Here is a 21,213-nt window from a genome sequence, read left to right on the forward strand (position 1 = left end):
CTTTTTTTTTTTTTGTTTTTTTTTTTTTTTGTGTGTGTTTTTTTTTTTTTGTTGCTGTAGAACTGTCTCTGCCAAGTTGTGAAACTTGTTGGTTCAGTTCTAAATCAGGGTCCAGGATCTGTGAGCAGAAGTCGAGGGGTAGGAAACGGGGAAGCGGTGGTGGTGGGAGAAAAATTATATATATATAATTTTATATACACATATATATATATAGAGGTGCTTGATGAGTCAAGCGCCCATATATATATATACACATATATTCATAGATAGGTATACTGGTACTTGATAGGTTAATCCAACACACATCTTTACCATCACAGCATTTTGGCATCCAGAGACTGGTTGAACAAACCTGATGATGTTAAGACGCTGGCTTGCACCTCGTGTGCATTGGCACAGAAGCCAGATATTCGAAGCCCATCCTCTCCCACTACCCAATGGTTTAAAAAGTATCTCACTTAACAAAACCAGGAGTCTTGAAATGATTAAAGGATGTTCAACAAGGCAATATTTTTTTTTTGTTTTGTTTCGTTCTGAAAAAAATATAATATATAAAAGTGGCCAACCTCAGGAAGATCCAGGTAAAGGACAGCTGAAGAGGTTTTGGTCCATAAAGAAATACTTTTTCTTCTTTTTTTTTTTTTTTTTTCCCCCCACTCGGTTTTGGGTAACAAAAGTTTTGGTCCAGTTTAAAAACGACGACAACAAAATTATATATATAAACTCGGGGTTTTTTGTTTGTTTTTTTTTTTGCTTTCTGTTGGGATGCATGTTGGTTTCGTATGGGCTCATCGCCTGTATTGCATGATCGTCTTTCTTAGGTTTTGGTGCGATATATATATTTTTTAAGAAAAGAAAAGCACAATGTTAGGTGTGTGCGTGTGTGTGTGTGCGCATGCGTGTTGTGTGTAGCTGCAGCTGGCATCGCTTGGAAAAAAAAGGATGAAGAGTGAACTACGGAAACACGGAAGTCGATACACTCCCCCCATGGATGGGAACTCAGGACTGCTTTTGAAATACCCTGTTAGTGACTCCTGATTCGTCTGATGAACAAATCCCTGCTCGGATAAGGAAAAAAGAACAAAGTTCCAGACTCCACGGTGGCTCAGAATAATAAAATAAATGTTAATCGCCCAGTGTGACTCCAATAGGTTCTTCCAAACCTTCTTCAGTTTCACCGGCGTCATTTTTATTTCTTCATCTTCTTTTTGTGATTTTCTTTTTTTTGTGGGTTTTTTTTGTTTGGTTTTTTTTAGAAAAAAAGGAAAACAATAAAAGTTCTTTAGCTGCTGTGGTTTTTTTTTTTTTTTTTGTTTAAATCTTTGAGGTAATACAGTTGTGCCCTCGTTCTAACAGGTTCCCAGAGGTCGATGGTTCCTTTTTCGCTTTTCTAAATCCCCGTCATCCGTTTTCCTTTCTTTCTATTTGTTTCTTTCTGAGCTCCCAGTTGGGCTGCCATCCCTGGGGGGGAGGAGAGTAGGGGCTTCAGACCAAGGTGAAGATTGAACGTGGCTGGAGAAGAAAGGCTGCCAGGGCCCTCCCCGCGTCCCTGCTCCCTTCCCCGTCCGATCAAGATGGCCCGGCTTGGTCAATGCAGAGAAGTCCCAATCTCACCACCAAAAAAACTGAACTAAACCGCTTTGCTTGCGAGATCCGAGTGTGCGTTCAGAGTACTTGCTTTAAAAAAGACATTGCAGGCTGGAGCATCGTTCACCCTTCAAAATTTCTGGCTTTGCTATTCATTTTAATTTTATTATTCACTTCTTTTTTTTAAAAAATAACATACATTGCTTGTAAAATAATTTCTTTTTTTTTCTTCTTCTTCTTCTTTAAATTAATTTATTCTTTCATTCGTTTGTTCTTCAGATGTCATTATTATTATTATTATTATCATTATCATTATTATTATTATTATTATCATCATTTTTTTCTTTCCTGGACCCCCCCCACGCTCCCTTCCTACCCCCACCCCCCCACCCCAATGCCCTGCTCGTCTCTTTAGGAAAATATTCTAATGGCCTGAGTGGCTGCAGCGTGGCAAACCGGGCACTCTGGATCAGTCCTCTCACAGATCCTCACGGCACACTCCATGCAGAAGAGGTTGTGGCCGCACGGCACCAGCGCCGCCGTAACTTCGCTTTCGAAACACACCATGCACTCGCGGCTGCTGGAGACAGACGTCCGGGCAGCGGTCGTCGTCCCCAGCTTGGAAAACCCTTGGAGCGGTTCCCCCTGCGACCGCCTGGGGAGACCGGAGAGATTGGGCTCTTGGATGGAGGAGGACGGGGAGCGATGTGAATTTGGGTGGATGGTGCCGGTACTGCTGGACCGCTGCTGCTTTGAGAAGAGCACCGAGACGGGGTTGGTGTTCTCCTGCCCAGCCCACATCGGGGCACCCGACTCCGGCACCCCGTAATACAGATCTTGCTTGTTCACGCCATAGTTGGGGAAGAGGTAACCGTAATTGAAGTCGTTTTGGTCGTTCAGCCGGGGAGTCTCGTAGACGGGGTCAACGGAGCAGTCGCCGATGCACCCCAGGCTGTTCTGCCGAAAGGTGGAGAGGGGCTTGCAGCCCGGCGCCGGCGTATGAACCCGCCAGGCCTCCGAGTAGCGGTTCTCCATGCCGGAATCAGGGCTGCTGGAGAGAAAATCGTTCTCGTTGTTGTACTCCAGGATCTTGCCCGTCCTCACTGCAATGTGGGTCTCAATCTCCTCCCGGGCGCGCTCCACGTTACCCGGTGCGCCGGTGATTTCAAAGACGGGGTCCCGGTCCCGGCTGGGCGTGATGATGTAGGTGTTGGTCTGCTGCTGGATCCGTTTGATGGTGGCTCCTTTGGGGCCCACCACCAAGCCCACCACGCGGTAGGGCACACGCACCCGGATGGTGACTTGCCCCGGCAAGGTCGGAGCGCTGCCAAAAGTGGTGCCGGCCTTGTTGCGGGAGGCCCGGATCATGGAGAAGTGCTCAGCAGCAGAGATGATCTCCCGCCGGGCCATGGCCACGTCCTCCCGCCGTCCCGTCACCATGAAGACCGGCTCCTCGCCCCGCACCGGAGTCTTGATGTAGGTGTTGGTCTTTGCCCGCAGGGCTTTGATCTTGCAGCCTTGGGGAAGAGAGAGAAAACAAAGCAGGGAGGTTAGAGAGGCTGTCCCGCCACCCTCCTCTCGCCTCAGGAGACCGCTGAGCCGCCATGTTTTCACCAGGCCCTGCACCACACAGCAGCCACTGCCTGGGGACCGGCCATGAGGGAAAGGCTTTTTACCCCCTAACCCTGCCAGGAGAAACGCCTGAGGAAGGCTCCCCTCCCTCCATCCTCACAGAGTTGCTCCCTCAGGGGCTCCCCACTCCCTCATCCTCAGGCAGGTGTCGCCATTTTGTGTGCTGCCCCCCACTACAAGATCCCCCTCAGCTGCCTCCCCTCGGCCATCAGCAGCCCCTCAGCAATCCCCCATCGCAGATCCCCCTCTCACACACACCCAGGCACCAGGGAGCCGGGGATGGGGGGGATTCCAGACCTCCCTGTGAGGAAGCCTGTCCCCGCTGAGGCCCAGGCGCCATGCTGCCCCTCAGAGAAGATGGCCGCCCTCCCGCCAGAGCAGCTCCCAGGGTGGGAAGGATTTGGCCAACACTGAGGCGGCAAGAGAGACAAGATGATGGGAGAAAGCAGGGGGATGCCGAGCCCACGGCCAGGCATGGCCAATGCGGAGCCCCTTCACCCCCCTGCTCCAGCTCACAGGGAGCACGAGGGAGAGACAACTGCCGTAACTCAGGGGAGCAGAGCCCTACAACTGCCATAACTGAGGGGAGCAGAGCCCTACAACTGCCGTAACTCAGGGGAGCAGAGCCCTACAACTGCCATAACTGAGGGGAGCAGAGCCCTACAACTGCCGTAACTCAGGGGAGCAGAGCCCTACAACTGCCATAACTGAGGGGAGCAGAGCCCTACAACTGCCGTAAATCAAGGCAGCAGAGCCCTCCATGGAGACTTCTGTCCTACTGCAGAGCTTTTGGGGTGAATCCGCCATGATCCGGGTCACTTTTGCGGGGCCAAGTTTCAGGGGGGGATGCAGCAGAGGGTCAGCCATGTGGGCTCCCCACTGCAGATACGGCGGGACCCCAAATGTCGGTGGAAGGCCGGGGGGTAGCAGGCTGCTGGTATTTGCTCGGGGGTCAAACCCACAAGCCATCGGGCAGGGATTCCTTCCCGTGTTTGCAGAGCCCTGGCACGGGCTGCGTGCGGACCCCAGGCCCGGCAGCGGCTCCCGGCGAGGGGAGGCCACCAGCCAAGGGCTGCGTTTTGCCTTGGACCCTCCACCCGGTACATAAAATACCAATGGCCGCAGCCCCCCCCCCCCCCCCCGCCCCCAGCAAGCCAAGCGCTCGGCCCCTTCCCTCGGAGCACTCGCCATGCCAGTGCCTTCGTGTACCAGTACCCACCTCGTGGAGCCCACTGAGCCAAGTCCCCTGCTCCTCACAGCTCAAAAACCATCTTTCTGCTTTTCCAAAAAAGGCAAGAGACTTTTCAGTGTGTTTTGGCTTCCAAATTGCTTTTTTGGAAGGCTTTAGAGCCAGCTGTGTGACTCCAGGTTCCTAGATGACACTAGGATGCCATCAAGCAACTAAATATTTTTACAGATGTGGCACAGGTTTCCAAACGACTTCTGGAAACCCTCCCTGCTGCTGTCCCTCTAACCTCTCTCTCCAAAAGCCTTACTCAGTGCCTGAAGGCATTTTCAAAGCCTGGCACCAAGCTCCCGTGCAGACCAGGGCTTCCTCTGTGGGGAGGTTTGCTCTAAGCTCAGATCTCGAAGAAGAAACTGAAAAAAAAAAAAAAAAAAAAAAAGATTCTCCAGGGCACCGCATTTCTGCTAGTGCAGGTGGAGTAAAGCGAGCGTTTTGCCGTGGTTTCCCAAGGATTCAGGTGTCTGACTCGGGGGCTCACGGAACAAGAGGATCAGGATATGGGATTGAAACCCCTGTGAGATCCCCCACCTTCTTTCCCCAGAAGAAGCCTGTCTCCTGTCCTCTCCTCCGACCATCTGACACCAGCAAGTGTTCCTCAAGGTACTACACTGACATCATACTTTAACACAAGATGATGGGCAAACGATGCTTTTGCAACCAAGAAGTTAAGATTCCTCAGCTCGTGGCCTGGAACGTTATTATTTATACAGTTCCTAATAGATAACAACATCTCTCCCAGCTGGGAGTTCAGGGCTGCCACTCAGTGCTGCCACGTATCTGGAGCTCGTCTCATGAGACACAAGACTTGTGACATTGGGGTATTTACGGGAACGTAACGATCCCACCACCACGTATCATTAGCAAGAATCGAACCCCACACCTTTAGCGATAAAAATGGGAGCCTTGTGCCACTACAGCTGACAAGAATAATTCCCCGCGCTCGCAGCGGTGGCAGGCGCCGCACACGGTACAACCAATAGTTACAGCTGCACAAAGCATGCTCAGCCTGACAGGTCACACTCGCATCTCGCAACATCGCATGGGCACCGGGGTGCAGCCTCATCAAGCTGCAGGAGACTGCGCGAACACGAAAACTCACGGCGTAGCTTCGAAACCCCACCGCCTGTCAGAGGGTCTTGGCATGGGTGTAGGACACGTGCCGGTAAATCCTGACTTCGCTGTCGGCTCCCAATGTGACTTTTAACTCCTCAGAGCTACTACTTCATCTCTCTGAGCCTCAGTCCCCCATTTGTAGAATGGGAAGAATAGCTGTCTTCTGCCTTGTGCTACTGCAAAACTTCCTACAACGCTTAACGTTGCGATGCTGCTGCATCAAACCCATCTCTAAGCCATCAATTTCACGTTCCTGGGGAATGGAAATGCTAGATCTGACCCGGAGAAGGAGCTGGGCAAATCCCCAAAATCCAAACAAAATCCACTCCCTGCCAAGTCCAACGTAGCTCACATGTTACTACTCCCCGCTGAGTTTGCACCCTGAAGTATATTTGCAATGCTTTGTTTAGTATAAAGTTTCTGAGCGGTTGATGCGGACCGATGGTCATCGACAGCGTTGCATTATTAGTACTTGGGAAACTCACAGAAGATGACTTTACGGTGCTGGGCACGACACAACCGTAGAATAAATCAACACAGCCGGAATCGCAGGATAAAGGTTCATCCCAAGGAGCCCATGGAGGGCGGGATAAAGCGATAAGGGGTCACCTACGCCCTCCTACAGCCCCAGGGCAAGGTCGGCTCTCCCTGCCCCATCCCTGGCAGACATTTCCCTGCCCTGCTCCTATGCCGCTTGCTCCAAAGATGGAGATTCCATCTTAGGAAGATTAACCGAGATGCCACCATTTCCCCTGGGATATCACCGGAGCATCGCATGGAAAGAAAGGGGGTGTCAGTGGCAAGCATCTGCGCTGCAATGACCCCCGCGCATCACCCCAGACCGAAGTAACATTTGCTGAATTCCTCGGTGACCCATGTTCTGCCTCCCAGGAGCACCGGGCTCGCTCTCGTTTGCAAAAGGACCTCAGGTAGGCATTTGTCAGGGCTGGGCTTGGGTTCGGCATTTTTCTAAGCCACGGGACAATGACTGCATGGCTGGGGGGGGCGGGGGGGAGAGGGATCTGAGCCCAGCACGACAGGAAACAATTGGGGAGGCAACACAGAGGGTCAGGCGAGCAGAGCAGTGACAAAGGACGGGGGCTCCGTGCTGGGGACAGATGGAAGGAAACGGTGGTGGCAAGGAATACACATGAATGAGGGCAAACGTAAGCGAGTTACACGAGCTGGAGAGGGTGGGAGGGAGTTAGGGATGGGGGAAAGGTGATGGAAATCGAGGGAGAGGCACGCTGTGATCCCTCTGAGGGAGGGGAGGGGGGGATTAAGGGTGTGGAGGCAAAGGAGAGACCCCCCCAAAATGGCAAAAGGGAGCCGGGCAAGGAGAGAGCATGGCGAGAGGGGGAGGGAGGATCTAGAAACGGACAAAAGGACGCATGGTGCAGTCGATGGTGTGAGAAGCAGGGGGAGGAGGAGGGAGGGTCTCCGTGCAGGCCTGCAGACAGGAAAGCCAGCTTTGCAGAGACAGACAGATGGGGGATCCTGTGCTTAAAAACTGGAGAAAATAACCCTACAGGAAATTAGACCAACTCCATCAAGACCAGCAGCCCAGCAGGTTCAGTGGCCCAGATCTCTAGCAGCTCGAAACTGGTGCAGACAACAGGCCAAGCCATCAGCGATACAGAGCCGGGTAACTCCAACTTCCGAGAGAGCTGCACCCATCTACATCAGCTAAGATCAGGCTGGGCTTAAATCTGATTTACCCACTCAGTGCCAAGGCTCCCAGCCCATCTCGCCCACAACCCTGACTTTACTTCGCACAATTAAACAGGGGCTGAGCCTCCTCCGACATTGCTCCAAAGCCAGATCAGGATGTGGGCCCTTTGCATCCTGGCCGGATGAGTAGCACAGTCCTATGTGCTTTTTTCAAATGAAATCTGTCCCGTACGTTTTATTTTCAATGAAAGGTTTTCTTCGTGCATAACCGAAATTTGAAGACAACATGCAACAAACCACGTTACTCAGTGGATTATTAAAAGGGGAGAGAACTGCTTAGTAGGTGGTGTTAAAAATGTAAAACTAAAAGGAGAGAAGAACCTGCAGAAACTATAATAATATACAACTTTGCTGTGGCGTTCCACTCTTTAAGGCAGTGTGCAGACATCAGCTAATTGATCCCTGGCAGACTCCTGCCAGTTAAGATTTTTATCCTGAGAGCGAATTGAGCCCTTTCTTGTTGTGTTTCCACTACCTAGCTTCTATTACTCTGTTTTTTTCCCAATAACGCAGATCCCAAAGCGTTTTGCAAAGGAGGCTTGTACGATTATTTCCTCCCCCCACCCCTTTTTAACTTCGGTTAACTGATTGCCAATTGACTCAAAGTAAATGTGTTTGCAAATTACCCTAGTAAGCCACAAATGTTAACACACAGAAACAAACCCTTGAGGACTGTCGAGCCTCCTGCACCCTGACCAGTTATCTAACTGGAATTAATCCACAGAGCAGCTCACTCTGGCTAAAAACAAATAAATAAATCGAGTCTAGACATTGCCAAACGGGTGACAGCTCGGGAGGGGGGGTGTGGGAGGGTGTGGAATCAGGGGGAGATTTGGATGCACAGCCACATGCTCTCTGCTTACCCCTGCATCAGGGGTAAACAAATCTATCAAAACTCCCAGAGAAGGATGCAAGAGCTTGGTCCACCCTTCCAGCTATGGCAGTTGCTCACGAGGGCGTCAAGGGTGTAGGATGCATCCGACCCAACCGCCGTTTGCTTTGCACGAACACATCCCAAATCTTTTCGCACTCAGAGTGGCGTAAACCCAAGGTGCTGCCATGGGACCTCGCTGCGGTTTGCACCGAGGCTTCCGTCCATGCCCTGGCAGAAAGAAAAGGCCGGAGCAGGGTACAGGATGGATGTGCGCTAGATGTGCCCACTGCACCACGCACGGTGAAAATGCCAGCAGGACGGTGCAATGCAAAACGAGCCATGCCTATGGAGCAGTTCCATCAGATATTTGACTTTGGTGGAAATTCAGAGTTAAACCTGCTGGCAACCTTTTCCTTGCTGCTGCTAGAAGGCCAAATCCTGCACAGGGGCATACTGCTACTGATGTAGTTCTAGAGGGTCTTTATCTGGCACAAACTGGCGCACCCCCAGCATGTACCAGTTTATGCCCAGAAGTGTGGGCTTCACCTGAAAGCATGAGAGGTGCCGTACCAGCTTACAGCAAACAGCTAAGGATCCAGCACCAAGGTGCAGGGTGGGGTTTGTGTGGGGTTTTTTTGTGTTATTTAAAAAAATAAACACACCACACAAATCACTCCAGGTCCTTAAATTGCTTGTTTTCATCAGATACAAAATCACCTCTACAGACAAAAGATTTTTAGCCCTCTTCACATATATACTAAGGCACCTTTACACTGCACTGGTATAAATTACACCTGTAAATACCCTACTTAGGATATTTTGACATTGCCGGTGTGGTGTAAGAGAGCCTAAGGGCAAATTAGAACTTGGTCTTTTTTCTGTTATAGTCATAAAATTAAAAAGAGGACCATAAAATAAACAACCCTCAAATATCTCTGGTAAGGTGGGGCATTCTTTTCCCATTTAAGATGAAAGCCATGTTAAAAGACAAGCACACAAAGAACATCACAAATAAACCCTCCTGAATATCTGTGGGGTAAGATTTTGCTGCATTGAAAATCTGATGAAAGTGGTGTCAAAAAAACACAAATGCACACAAAAGGACCACAAGCAAACAACTAAATCCCTTTGCATTGAGGTTTTATTGTACTGATGATGCAAGTTGTGTTTACAAGAAGGGGCGAAAAAAAAAGACACACCACACCACCACGCCATGAAAATAAGCAACCACCTCACATCAGTGCAGTAATTTAAAGCTTTTTCACGTAGCGATGGAAGTTGTTTATGATTAAAAAAAAAAAGGGGTGGTGGGGGTGGTGGTTTTTTTTTAAAAAAAAAACCAAAACAAAAAACAAAAAAGAAAAAGCAACGCGACCCAAAAGCAACAACCCAGATGCCACAGACAATCGCTGCCTTGTTGTGCGGTGGAGGAAAGTTGGGAACTCGGGCTGGAAGCCCCCGGCCCCGAGCAGCCGCTCTCCGCCAGCAATGCATCACATCGGGGTGGGTGTGACCGCGGCCCCCTGCATGGCACAATCCTGCCGCGGCCCCGCCACACACGCTCAGCGCTGGACGGCGCGCAGGGGAAAGCGGGGCAAAGCGAGCTGGTGGGGGGACGGAGGGACGCAGGAGGAGGGGGCCGCCAGACAAAGGCAGCAACGGGGGGCGAGGGCCCCCACCCAACGCCAGCACGCTTTCCCACTGCCCTAGATTCCGGCCGGCTGCGCTGCGGCGCGGTTCACTCGGTCAGCGCGGCATCCAGCAGCCGGCTCCGATGCGCGGAGCGTGCGTGTCTCCCTAGAAAATTCCCTTTGTCTCTCTCCCAGACCCATTTTCTCCTCCCACCTCTAGTTCAAACCGCACAAAGTCGATCCCGTTCGGCACTTTTCCCTGGTGTAAATTCAGATGGATTCTCATTAACACTTTATAACAATCTGACACCGACTGCAATTTCTCTTTCCCTTGAAGGCCCATCTCGAGCAGCGTGAGTAGGTCGGTTTTCAGGTCCCGCCGGACCCGGTGGCTTTAGCTCCAAGATTTACGCGAAGCAAGCGAGACAACAGGATCTGACCCCCTTGCTGCTTCTCGGATGCTGTACATCCACCTCCACATGGTGGGTGGGGGAGCTGCAATCATCAGACTTCCTCAATGAAAAAGGCTTCCTTGGACTATTTTTAAATGCTGAAAGCATTAGAGCATGTTTGGAGCTACACAAAGAGCCCCATCACCTGGGGTTAGCGGGGCCTCTTGTTATTTGACTTCACCTTGCCAAGAAAGAGCAATTTATGTTAAGCTCCTCTCTCACATCATCTCATTCCTGTTGACAACAGGCTAGTTAGAGCAGGCTGGGCGATGCTTCATCAAAGGGTGGCTCTGGGTACAGGTGACAATGGATGCTACTATTGATGGTGCGAGCAAAAATGCCCTTACAGGGAAGGTACCTGCTGGGAGCGGGCGGCTTGCGCTGCTCTTCTGCAGGCAGCAGGAAGCCAAACTGACCCACCACCTTCTCCCTGTGCCAGACACACAAAGAACCGCCACCGTGCCTCCCTAACCACGAGATCTAGCCTTAAACATGCCCCGCTTGAGAGTCCAGCGGCCCCTGCCCTGGCTCTGCTGACGGCAGCCCAGTTTGTCAGTGGGAGTGGGTTTAAAAGTCACATTACACATCTCCATCAGGCTGGTCTACACCTGCCTCGGGTGACTTCTAGGGAAGAACCTGGACATCTCAGTGACTGAGGATTTCTGCCCCTTTCTAAGTCGACAGCCCAAACAGCCAAAGCATGAGACCTTCAGACACTCTCCACTCTTCCCAGCATCTCGCCCTCCTCAACCCACGCCCTTGAGCTGCAAGAACCTTCTCCTGTGCAACTCCCTTGGTGCCCCACCATCTCCTCAAAACCCACCTGCAAACCGCTTCAGTGCTTTGTCTTTACACCCTGGCAAATTCACCTGCGTAGCCCCGGGAACACGCGCAGCCCCGCAAAGGGTGCCACGGGGAAGATGCCCACAGTAAGAACCGGCAGGCGAAACGCAAGAGCCACCAAGCGCCCCAAACCGACTCCAGACCCTGGGAGCACCGTGTGTGCCGCGGCACACGCCAGGAGCTTCAGCCATCCGAGCCGAGCGCGGCTGGAGTTCACACTCATTGCCACATGCCGAGGGATGGGGGGAACAATCTGCAGGAGCCACGATGCAGACAGAGCCACCCCTGCTCCTCACCCTAGCAGCAACAGGAGGGCACGCGTGAAGGTCATGGCTCCACTTCCAGGCAGCGAAGGGAAGTCATTGCCAACCATGGCCAGGGGCAGAACGGAAGAGGTCATAAACGTCAGCCAAAGGGATTGTTATGACTTTATCCCCTCATCCTTCCTTTTCCAGTTTCCTTCAATTGGCAAAGCGGTCCTTGGCACATTCCACCAGCCACCCAGCTCTCCACCGCAGACCGTGGGGCATCACGGTGGAGGAGCCGCTCTCGGCACCCGCACGGCCGATTCCTGCAGCGTCCCACGATTTCAGCAACCCACGATCTCATGCCGGTGACCCACTACCCCATCCCACCCAGCCAGCGGTCACGCCGCTGAAGAAGCGCTGCTCAAATTCAGCACACAAACCAGTACCAGCCCAAACTCCGGCGAGTTTTCCAGCACGCCACTGGCTCCATGAGGGCACGTTATCCCGGGAAAGGCAAGGAGCCACCGAGCACAGGTTTTGCTCCTGCAGCATCCCTCCTTCGAAGCGGAGCCACCCCCTCCGCCACAATTACACCTCTTCACAAATCACACATACAAACATTCCAATAAAAATATATGGGGCTTGAGCCGTATTTATACTCAAGTGCCTTTACACCCTTCCAGCAGGGTAAAGGACAATCTGGTGGCAGGTGGAAATGCCGTTGCCAGATGCACGTAAGAGGGCCCCCGTGCCCAGATCCAGGCCTCTCCCATACATACATCTGTCAGGAAGGTACACTTTCAAAGGCAGTAGATCCTATTTTAAAATAATCTGAAGGAACAGCGTGGTGCCTCAGATCAGAAAATACAAAGTTAACGAACAAGCTCAACCCTGTTTACTAATTAAAGCCCTGAAATAATTTTTATTTCACCGTTACCTTCCCCCCTCCTCTCTCTTCTCCAAGATGTTCATCACCCTATTCACAAGAACCTACCAAACACTCATTTCCTTCGAAAACCACCAGCCCCACGAGCAGCATTACCAAAGGGGTGACACTCTGCGGTTTGTGGCATCCCCCCAGGATTCCTGGGTGGGCATCCATGAGAGCACAGGATCGGGCCCCCCAGGGGTGTCCTGCGCCCAGCACCATCTGAGAGCAGACCCCTGTAATCCAGCCGATTGCAAACATGACCGAGGAGACATTCCTGTAGGCCTTTAAAAATAAAAAGTGTGAGCCACAGTCTCTGCCGGAGTAAAGAGCTGTGGCTGCGGCGACCCTGCTGAAGGAATCTCGGTTTCTGCCAGCACAGGATCCGACCCAGCCGCCTCGAGAAAGGGGCACAGCTTACACCGCCTGCCCCACGAACTGATGGAGCGCTGCCGAGGCCGCTCGCCGGGGCTCTGCTCCACTGACATTTCCCAGTTTCCCAGCTGTGGGAAAGCCCTTACACACAAGCGCACTCACACACACACACACTAAAAATGGTGGAAAAAAATCCAGGTCTCCACGTTCTTCTCCATCACTCCGGCCACCACCAGGCATGCGGCTGCGTACCGAAGGCAGCGAAACACACCCCCTTCTCGGGAGTTTGGGGCAGCAGGGAGATCCAGGGAGAAAATACCCCAGGCACCTCCCGCATCCCCTCGATTCCGCCTGCCGAATCCTTTCTCTTTTCTAACTTTATGAAACAAAGGGGGCCTGATTCTCCACGGCCTTGCACCCGCCGGCGCAGAGTTGGTGCAAAGCCCCACCATTTCTGGCCACGCTCGGCTCGCGGCAGTGTAAAAGCACAACCAGGAGGATCAGGCCCCGGTGGGATCTCCTCGGCCGGACCTCCAGCCCCCGGCGCCGGGGCCACGATCCCAGGTGACGGTGGGGAGCAAGGGGGGGAAGCCGGGGCAGGAGGCGTTCCCTGCGCTGCAGACACCCCGAGTTTCAGGGGAGGACGGCACCACACTCCATCCCAGCATGGGGAACAGCCTCCGGCTTGGCTGGTGGCAGGGTGCTGAGCCACCCCAGGCCCCATTGTTCCCCTAACACGTTCCAGCAGATGATGTACAGCCATCAGCCATCGGGATCCCTCTCCCCACGGCTTCCCCTCGCCCACCCCAACCTCCGCACAGCCCCTCCTGGGACCACCGGCCCCAGGGAGCCACTCCCCCCCCCATGTCAAACTGCAAACCCCCTGCTCGGGGCGATTTCAATTCCCAACCCAAGAGGAAGCATCTGGATTTGGAGCCGCAGTCTCTGCCCGTCACACTTCCAGAGCGTCAAGTTACTTGCTTAGAGAAAGAAAAAAAAAAAAAAAAGAAAAAAAAAAATCCCACTTAGCCACACTATTATTTTTTTCTTCTTTTTTCCTCCCCCTCCCCCCCCCCCCCGTAAGAGACACAAAACTTCTCTCGCCAGCCCCACGGTTCAACCCTGCCACAGCTCCCGCAATGCCAAGGAGGGGGGGTCGGCAGAGCTGCCCCCCCCGCAGCGCACCTCGCCCCCACACGCACACTCGGGAGCCCGGAGCGGAGGGGGGTGGGCGAGGGGTGACTTAAGAGTGGGTGTGGTGTGTGTGTATATATATATATATATATATAATTATTTTTTTTTAAAGCCCTCCTCCATTCCACCTCGCTCCGAACAGAGCCGTCAGGAGAACAAAAGCATCACTGTGGCGGCGCGCGGGGCCGGGCGCGCGCGTGGGGGCCCACGCGGGACACCCGGGTCCCCGCTCCGGGAGGTGGAAGGGGGGTGGGTGGGGGTGCAGAGAGAAGGGGGGGGGGGGGGGGGGCCCGCCGCTCACACGCTTTGCAGAAGGAGTTTAACTTGCCCGGATCGGAGCCGGGCTAGGCCCGGTACAACCACACCCCCTCGCTCCGAGCCCAACAAAGGGGATTTTTTTTCCGACCCCCCGACCGGTGCACGGGGGTCGGGCTCAGCCCGGCTCTCGGCTTTCCTCCCCCCGCTTTATTTTTATCTTTTGAAAAATTATTTTTATTTATTTATATTAAAAAAAAAAAAAAGGAGGAGGGCGGAGAGCGCGGCTCAGGAACAGCTCTCTCGCATAAACCGGAGAAACCACGGGCTCGGGGGCTCCGGTGCAGACAGCCGGTCAAACCCACGCAGGCATTCCTATAGATTCCATAGAGACACCCCCCCCCCCCCCCCCAAAAAAAAACAACAAAAAACACCCCCCGCCCCCAAACAGCAAAGCAGCGACCCCGGGAGTCCCGCGGAGGACGGGGCGGGGGACACACACACCCACCCGGGCCGCCCCCTCCGCTTTGTCCCCGGTAGGGCTGCGGCGACCGGGGCGCGGGTGCCCGCCCGGCCCCGAACAATGGGAGGGAGGGGGCGGCGAGGGAAGTTGGCGGGGCGGTCGCCAGCCCTCCCGGCCGCGGGGATGCCACGGGCGGCGGGGGGGAAGTTTCCCGTGGAGGGGAGCCCGGCCGGGCCGGGCGATGGATGGAGGGGGGACGGACGGACGGGACACCCCGGGCGCGGGGAACGGGGCGGGGGGGGTCCCCGCACCCCGGCGCTCACCTTGCCGGCCCACGATCTCGGCCACGTGCTCGGAGCTGGGCACCGGGACGCACTCGGTGGTGTTGGAGCTGCTCTTGAGCCGCAGCTCGGCCTCCTTGTACAAGGCGCACAACTTGGGCTCCGCCGCCCCGGCGCTGGGCGCCGACGAGCCCTTCGGGGCCGGTGGAGGCGGCGGCGGCGGCGGCGGCGGCGGTTGCTGCTGCGGCGGCGGCGGCGGCGGCGGGGGCTGCTGCGGCGGCGGCGGCGGCGGGTTATTGTTGTTGTTGTTGCTGTCCTCCACCAGCACCACGGCGGAGGAGGAGGAGGAGGAGGAAGGCTCGCCTAGCCCCAGCAGGCAGAGCTGGTCCAGGGCGAGCTGCAGCGCCCGGTCATCCTCCAGCAGCGCTCTGTCTTTGCCGCTCCCACCGAAACAGCCTAAATCGCCGAAACCCCCGTTCCTTTCCATTATCCCTGGTACTACCAGGCTAGGCATGGCTAACAAAGACTTGAGAGGGGGTTGGGTGGTGGTGGTTGGTTGGGGAGGGGGGGGTGTGAGAGCGAGAGGAGGGGAGTGGGGGGGGGGGGGGGGGGGGGACACAAAGAGCTCGGGAGGGAGAAGGGAAAAAAAAAAAGGCAGAGGGAGAGAAACAGACAGAGAAAAGGACCCTCCGCCCACCTCCCCTCCGCCTGGCCAAGCCCCTTTCTCTCTGTAACCCGAGCTCCCTCGCCCAGGCACTTCCAGCCCGCCGGGGTCCCCCCGCCGCCGCCCCCGCCCCCGGCTCCCAGCCCCCGGCTCGCAGCCGCCGCCGGGTGTGCGGAGGCCGCCGGGGCGGCGCGGAGCCCCGCGGGGGGAAACTCTTTGTTTGAAGGCGGCTGGGCGCAGCGGGAGCGGCCCCGGCCCGCGGCCTGCTGGGGGATGTAGTCCCGGCACCGGGGGGCCGTGCCGGGGGCGCTGTGCCCCGGGCGGGGGTCCCGCTGTGCCCCGGGGGGGGGGGGCGCCCGGGGGGACCCCGGGGGGGCACGGGGGGGGGGGGAGCTGCGTGGGGCCCCGGTGTGACACGGGCTGGGGGGGCAGTGGGGGGACCCGGTGTGGCATGGGCTGGGGGGCTGCGTGGGGACCCGGTGTGACACGGGCTGGGGGGGGCAGTGGGGGGACCCGGTGTGGCATGGGCTGGGGGGCTGCGTGGGGGACCCAGTGTGACACGGGCTGGGGGTCTGCGTGGGGCCCCGGTGTGACACGGGCTGGGGGCTGCCGTGGGGCCCCGGTGTGACACGGGCTGGGGGCTGCCGTGGGGACCCGGTGTGACACGGGCTGGGGGCTGCGTGGGGCCCCGGTGTGACACGGGCTGGGGGCTGCCGTGGGGACCTGGTGTGACACGGGTTGGGGGGGCGGTGGGGAGACCCGGTGTGGCACGGGCTGGGGGCTGTGTGGGGACACGGTGTGACATGGGCTGGGGGGCTGCGTGGGGCCCCAGTATGACACGGGCTGGGGGGCTGCCGTGGGGACCCGGTGTGACACGGGTTGGGGGGGCGGTGGGGGGGACCCGGTGTGGCAAGGGGGGGGGTGACCCGCTGTGCCCCGGGGAAGGGATGCACTGTGGGGACCCGGTGTGGCACGGGCGGGGGGGGCTGCGTGGGGACCTGGTGTGGCACGAGGGGGGGGGGGCTGCGTGGGGACCCGGTGTGGCATGGGGTGGAGGGGGGGTGGGGGGGCTCCAGTGTGCCACGAGTGGAGGGGCAGTGGGGGGGCTCCAGTGTGTCTGTCACGCCTGGAGGGGTGGAGGGGATCCAGTGTGTTCACGGTTGGAGGGGTGCTGGGGGGATCCAGTGTGTCTGTAACGGGTGGAGAGGCAGCGGGGAGATCCAGTGTGTCACAGGTGGAGGGGACTGCGTGGGGACCCAGTGTGTCATAGGGGGAGGGGGAGGGGGGGGTGATCCAGCGTGTCGTGGGTGGAGGGGTGACGGGGGGACCCAGTGCGTTACACGTGGAGGGGCTGTGTGGGGATCCAGTCTGTCACGGGCAGAGGGGCAGCTGGTGGGCCCGGTGTGTCATGTGTGGAGGGGCTGCATGGGGACCTGCTGTGACATGGGTGACATGGGTGTGACATGGGTGACGTGGGTGGAGGAAGCAGTGTGAGGACCCAGTGTGTGATGGGGGGGGGGGGCTGCATGAGGACCCACCATGCATTGAGTGGAGGAGGCTGTGTGGGGACCCGCTGTGACATGGAGGGGTCATGGGGGGAGGGGAGGGGGCCTCGTGGGGACCCACTGTGACATGGAGGGGTCATGGGGAGAGGGGAGGGGGGCCTCGTGGGGACCCGCTGTGACATGGAGGGGTGATGGGTGGAGAGGAGGGGGCTGTGTCGGGACCCGCTGTGACATGGAGGGGTCATGGGGGGAGGGGAGGGGGGCCCCGTGGGGACCCGCTGTGACATGGAGGGGTCATGGGCAGAGGGGAGGGGGCTTCGTGGGGACCCACTGTGACATGAAGGGGTGATGGGTGGAGGGGAGGGGGCTGTGTGGGGACCCGCTGTGACATGGAGGGGTCATGGGGGGAGGGGGCTGTGTGGGGACTCATTGATGTGCATCCCATCCCCGAGGGTCTGTGTGGGTGCTGCCCACCCGTGAGGGCTACTGTGGAGGGGTGAAGGGTTGGGGGCCTGGAGACCTGGTGGGACGGTGGGGACCCTCGGGAGAAGCGGTGGCCAGGCAGGGACACCCCAGGGGGTGACCGGTGGGGGCAGGGGCACCGGGACAGATCCTGGAGGGATAAGCCCACCGGCTCCATCCTCATGCCAAGGGGGACACCAGCCTTCGAAGAGGTGCTGCCCCCCCCCCAACACGGGGCCATCGCTCTTGTGATGGGAAGACCCCCAACCCAAAATGCAACCGGTTGAGGGCTCAAACCACGTGTCCAGTGTGGGAAGAGAGGAAAAGGGGGGACCCCCCGGCCCCCCACAGGCCTGGCGCCGGCTGCAGGTACAGGAGCGGCGAGGTTTGGGGGGGGGGGGGGGAAGCTGCTGGGGCTTAGGCTCCCCCTCCCAGTAAAGCCCCCTCTGCAAACTGGGGATGCTGGGGGAGAGCGGTGGGATGCCCTGCGTGGCTTTTCTCATTGAAATGAGAGGCGGTTGAGTGCCGAGGGGAACATTGAAAATTGCTTTTTTTTTTTTGGAAATAGCTTTTCCAGCTCCCCGCCAGTCGGGCTGGGCTCGGCGCGTGCGAGGTGCCCCTCGCTCCCCTCTTCCCCTTCCATCCCTTCGAGTCGATCCGGGGGTCTCTCCCACGAAACGAGATTTCCCGAGCTTACACCGGGGCAAGGGACAATGCGGAGCGATGCCAGGCTCCCAGCGAGCCACGTTGCGCCGCAGCTCTGGCAGCAGCGACGGCTGCGGCGCTGGCTGGGGACGGAGCTGGCGGGGGGGGTGGGGGGGAGGATGGTGGCACTGGTGCCTTGTCACCGAGGCAGGAATTTTTTCTAACCCCCCCCCCCCCCCCTCCTTTATTTTGTCTGATTTCCTCTTTCTGGCTCTCAGATCCTCACAGCGAGGTTTCTCCCCCTCCCCTTTTCTGGGTCTACCAGCAGAAGATCTCAGCTTGCAGATGAACTAAGCAGATGGGGCACCCAGCACAAGGAAATGTCTCATCCACTGACTCAGACGGTAAGGTGTTGCTAGAGCTTTTCCCTTGCCCAGGCACTTTGGGAATGGGAATTTTGCTTGCATTTTTGGCTTGGCATCCCGGTTTCCCGAGCTGAGCCGTAGCAGAAAGTCGGGGAGATGCTGGGACGCCGGCCAGCCGAGCTGGTGGTGGCAGGTTGCTTCTGCTGCAGGACCCGGAGCTGAGGTGCTGTGAGGTTGGAGTTTTTACTGTTTGTGTGGCGAGTGTTCAAAAAAAAAAAAAAATCTCGCTAAAAACACAAGAAACCCCCTCACGCTGCTGCGTTTCACGTGGCTCATTTCGGGCTTGGTTATAGAACAGTGCCTTGAATTAATCTTTTTTTTGTAATTATTATTATTATTATTATTTTTAACCTTTGCATGGTGATGGGACTTGTGAAAGCCTGGCGGTTTGGGATGCTCTCCTTCATCAAGGAGGTGGCATCTGTTCGTGTTGCGATACGATGGCTAGTAGCTCCGTGTGCACATACACACGCGTTGCACGGAGTATTTAGTGGGGATACTCATGGTCCCGCGTGCCACACGGAGGTTACACGGCCAAACCCACGTGCGTTTAATCCACGTGGATGTCCACACATGCACTGCCTGCTGCTCTTGCACACACCTGCTGCCCCTGGCTCCCTCACGCCCCTTCAAACCATGTAAAAAGCGTGTGTGTACGTGTAAGCATGTGTGTTACGGGGTGTGTGTGCAAAATGCCAACACGTAAAGCGAGCGTGCGAGTGGTGCTCCCTTGAAAGACGTACAGAAACTGCAAATCTGTGTTTATATGCAGTGATTTTGTGCACACGTGTGTCCGTATGCAGGTGTGTTTGTAACACGGGTGCATGTTCATGCATGCATCCGTGCCCGTAAACATGTGTGCATTAACACGTGTGCATACAGTGTGTTGTGGTCTTGTTAAGAGCTGGCGTATCTTGTCCTGTAAATTATAAAGCGACATTTTCATCTGTCAAAGTTGGATCTGGTTCACGCAGCCAATAAAGGTGCCTGGTCTGTCGGTATCGTGTCATTCCAGGGACACCGTTTTGCTTCCAACCTCTATTTTACGTTCTGTTCTGGAGCTTTCAGGAGAAGAAAGTGTCCCCCCAAATCATAAAGTGAAAGGAGGGGGGGGAGAAAAAAAAAAAAAAAGGGAAAACTGCAGTGCTCCAGCTCCGAGCTTTCAAACAGAAATGATAAAACTCAAATGTTTGCGTGACTCCGCAAAAATAACGAATAGGGGGCTTCTTTTCATGTGCCTTCTCCCGGGGCTTTGGGAATTTTCTGGGGTTACGTCACCTCGCTGTTCTGCACCGCCACGAGGTCGAGCAACTTACTTTACCAAATGAAAATTCCGCCTCGCGCCTATTCACGCGACTCGGGGAGCTGGGAATTTCAGGCAAACGTGAGTGCTCCCGGAAAAATGGCAAGAATTGGCAAAGCAGGCGGTGACTAATCCCGATGGGTTCCTGATAGCGCCGTTCCTCAGTGCAGATGGTATTTTGGGGGTGTCGCTGGGCTCCGACCAAGATTTTGATCCTCCTCACGGTGATGGCGATGGCTTGGGAATGATCTGCCCCACCGTCTGGCACCGCTGCTCTCTGGGGAAGCTGGATTTCCATCATCATTCAGCTTGGATCGACTCAATGAGCTGGACTAGATCACCGGGGCTCCTAGCCTGGGACCGGCGGAGCCTCGACTGGTTGTAGCTCCCTGGATGTGGGAGTAAAAGGTTATTTCTTGGTTCCAGGTAGCTGTGCTGGGTTACGAGCTGAGTAATTTGCTACGGGTGTAGACTCTGTGCAGCTACATCCACTCTGCAGATATACCTACCGGGCTTTTGGCAGAAGCACAGTGTTTCTAGTTAAAAAGTTGGTATTTCCAAATGTTTCAAAATCCACATCCCTGAATTACTGTCAGAGAAAGGAAAAAAAAAAAAAGTATTAATTAAAACCAGGGCCGACGGAAGACTCTGCCAAGTTGGGATCATATAGCGGCGTCACGTGCTGCTCACCCCCTTCCTGGGCAGGAGGTTGCGGAATGATCAAAGAAAAGGGAGAAACTGCAAACGGCAACGGCTGGCGATGCCAGAGCTGTCGGGGAGGGGAAGCCGGGCACCACAGCTTGGAACAGAAAACCCCGTCAAAGGCAAGAATAAAGCTGCCATTGACTGAGGTGGTGCCAGCAGATTGTCCTCAGGCGGAACAGTAACGTACGGTCACCGTCGGGAGCGAAGGCAGGAAAGGAACTTTCCGGGTTCGTTTGTGTCATCAATGCAAAGTGAAGTTTGGTGCATCCCTGTGCGGCGTCCTTCTTCCCTCTGGAAGGACCCGAGGCGGCTGCTCAGAAAGCGTTAACGCGGGGTGAGTATCCCTGGTTTGGGAAAAGCCAAGGGCGATGCAGGCAGCGGCGAGGCAAAAGCGCTGCTGGTGAGCGGGACGCTTATTTTTTTAGGTATTTCGTTTTCACAGGGTGTGAGGCCAGAGCTGGGGTAACATCGCCACCAGATCCCGAGGCATCGTCTCCCCATCCCTGGGCAGCTCCTTTCCAGGCCAGGAGCATCCCAAGGGATGGAAGGGATCCCTCCCACCCTGCGGCTCCCTGAAGCCTTGAGCCCACCGCCTCACCCGGCAGCCCCTGGCCCTTTCCTACAGCACAAGACGCAGAAATGGATGTGCCC

The 21,213-nt window shown here is 56.0% G+C and overlaps 1 protein-coding gene across 1 annotated transcript; it reads right to left on the minus strand.

Annotated features, from left to right (window-relative positions):
* Positions 1-1,386: 1,386 nt before the first annotated feature.
* MEX3A (mex-3 RNA binding family member A) lies at positions 1,387-15,436 on the minus strand. The gene is made up of 2 exons (XM_055696736.1): positions 14,896-15,436; positions 1,387-3,104 (listed from the first exon to the last, which is right to left on the minus strand). The coding sequence occupies exons 1-2, from the start codon at positions 15,365-15,367 to the stop codon at positions 1,999-2,001; spliced, it is 1,578 nt and encodes a 525-aa protein (XP_055552711.1). The 5' UTR covers positions 15,368-15,436; the 3' UTR covers positions 1,387-1,998.
* Positions 15,437-21,213: the final 5,777 nt, after the last annotated feature.

The sequence above is a fragment of the Falco cherrug genome, chromosome 19, assembly GCF_023634085.1.
Source record: "Falco cherrug isolate bFalChe1 chromosome 19, bFalChe1.pri, whole genome shotgun sequence".
In the NCBI taxonomy this organism is placed as follows: Eukaryota; Metazoa; Chordata; class Aves; order Falconiformes; family Falconidae; genus Falco; species Falco cherrug.

Coding starts and splice junctions, on each gene's coding strand:
- MEX3A (XM_055696736.1), bottom strand. CDS start 15,367: ATGCCTAGCCTGGTAGTACCAGGGATAATGGAAAGGAACGGGGGTTTC. Junction 3,105..14,895: donor CGAGATCGTGGGCCGGCAAG/GTGAGCGCCGGG, acceptor CTCTTCCCCAAG/GCTGCAAGATCAAAGCCCTG.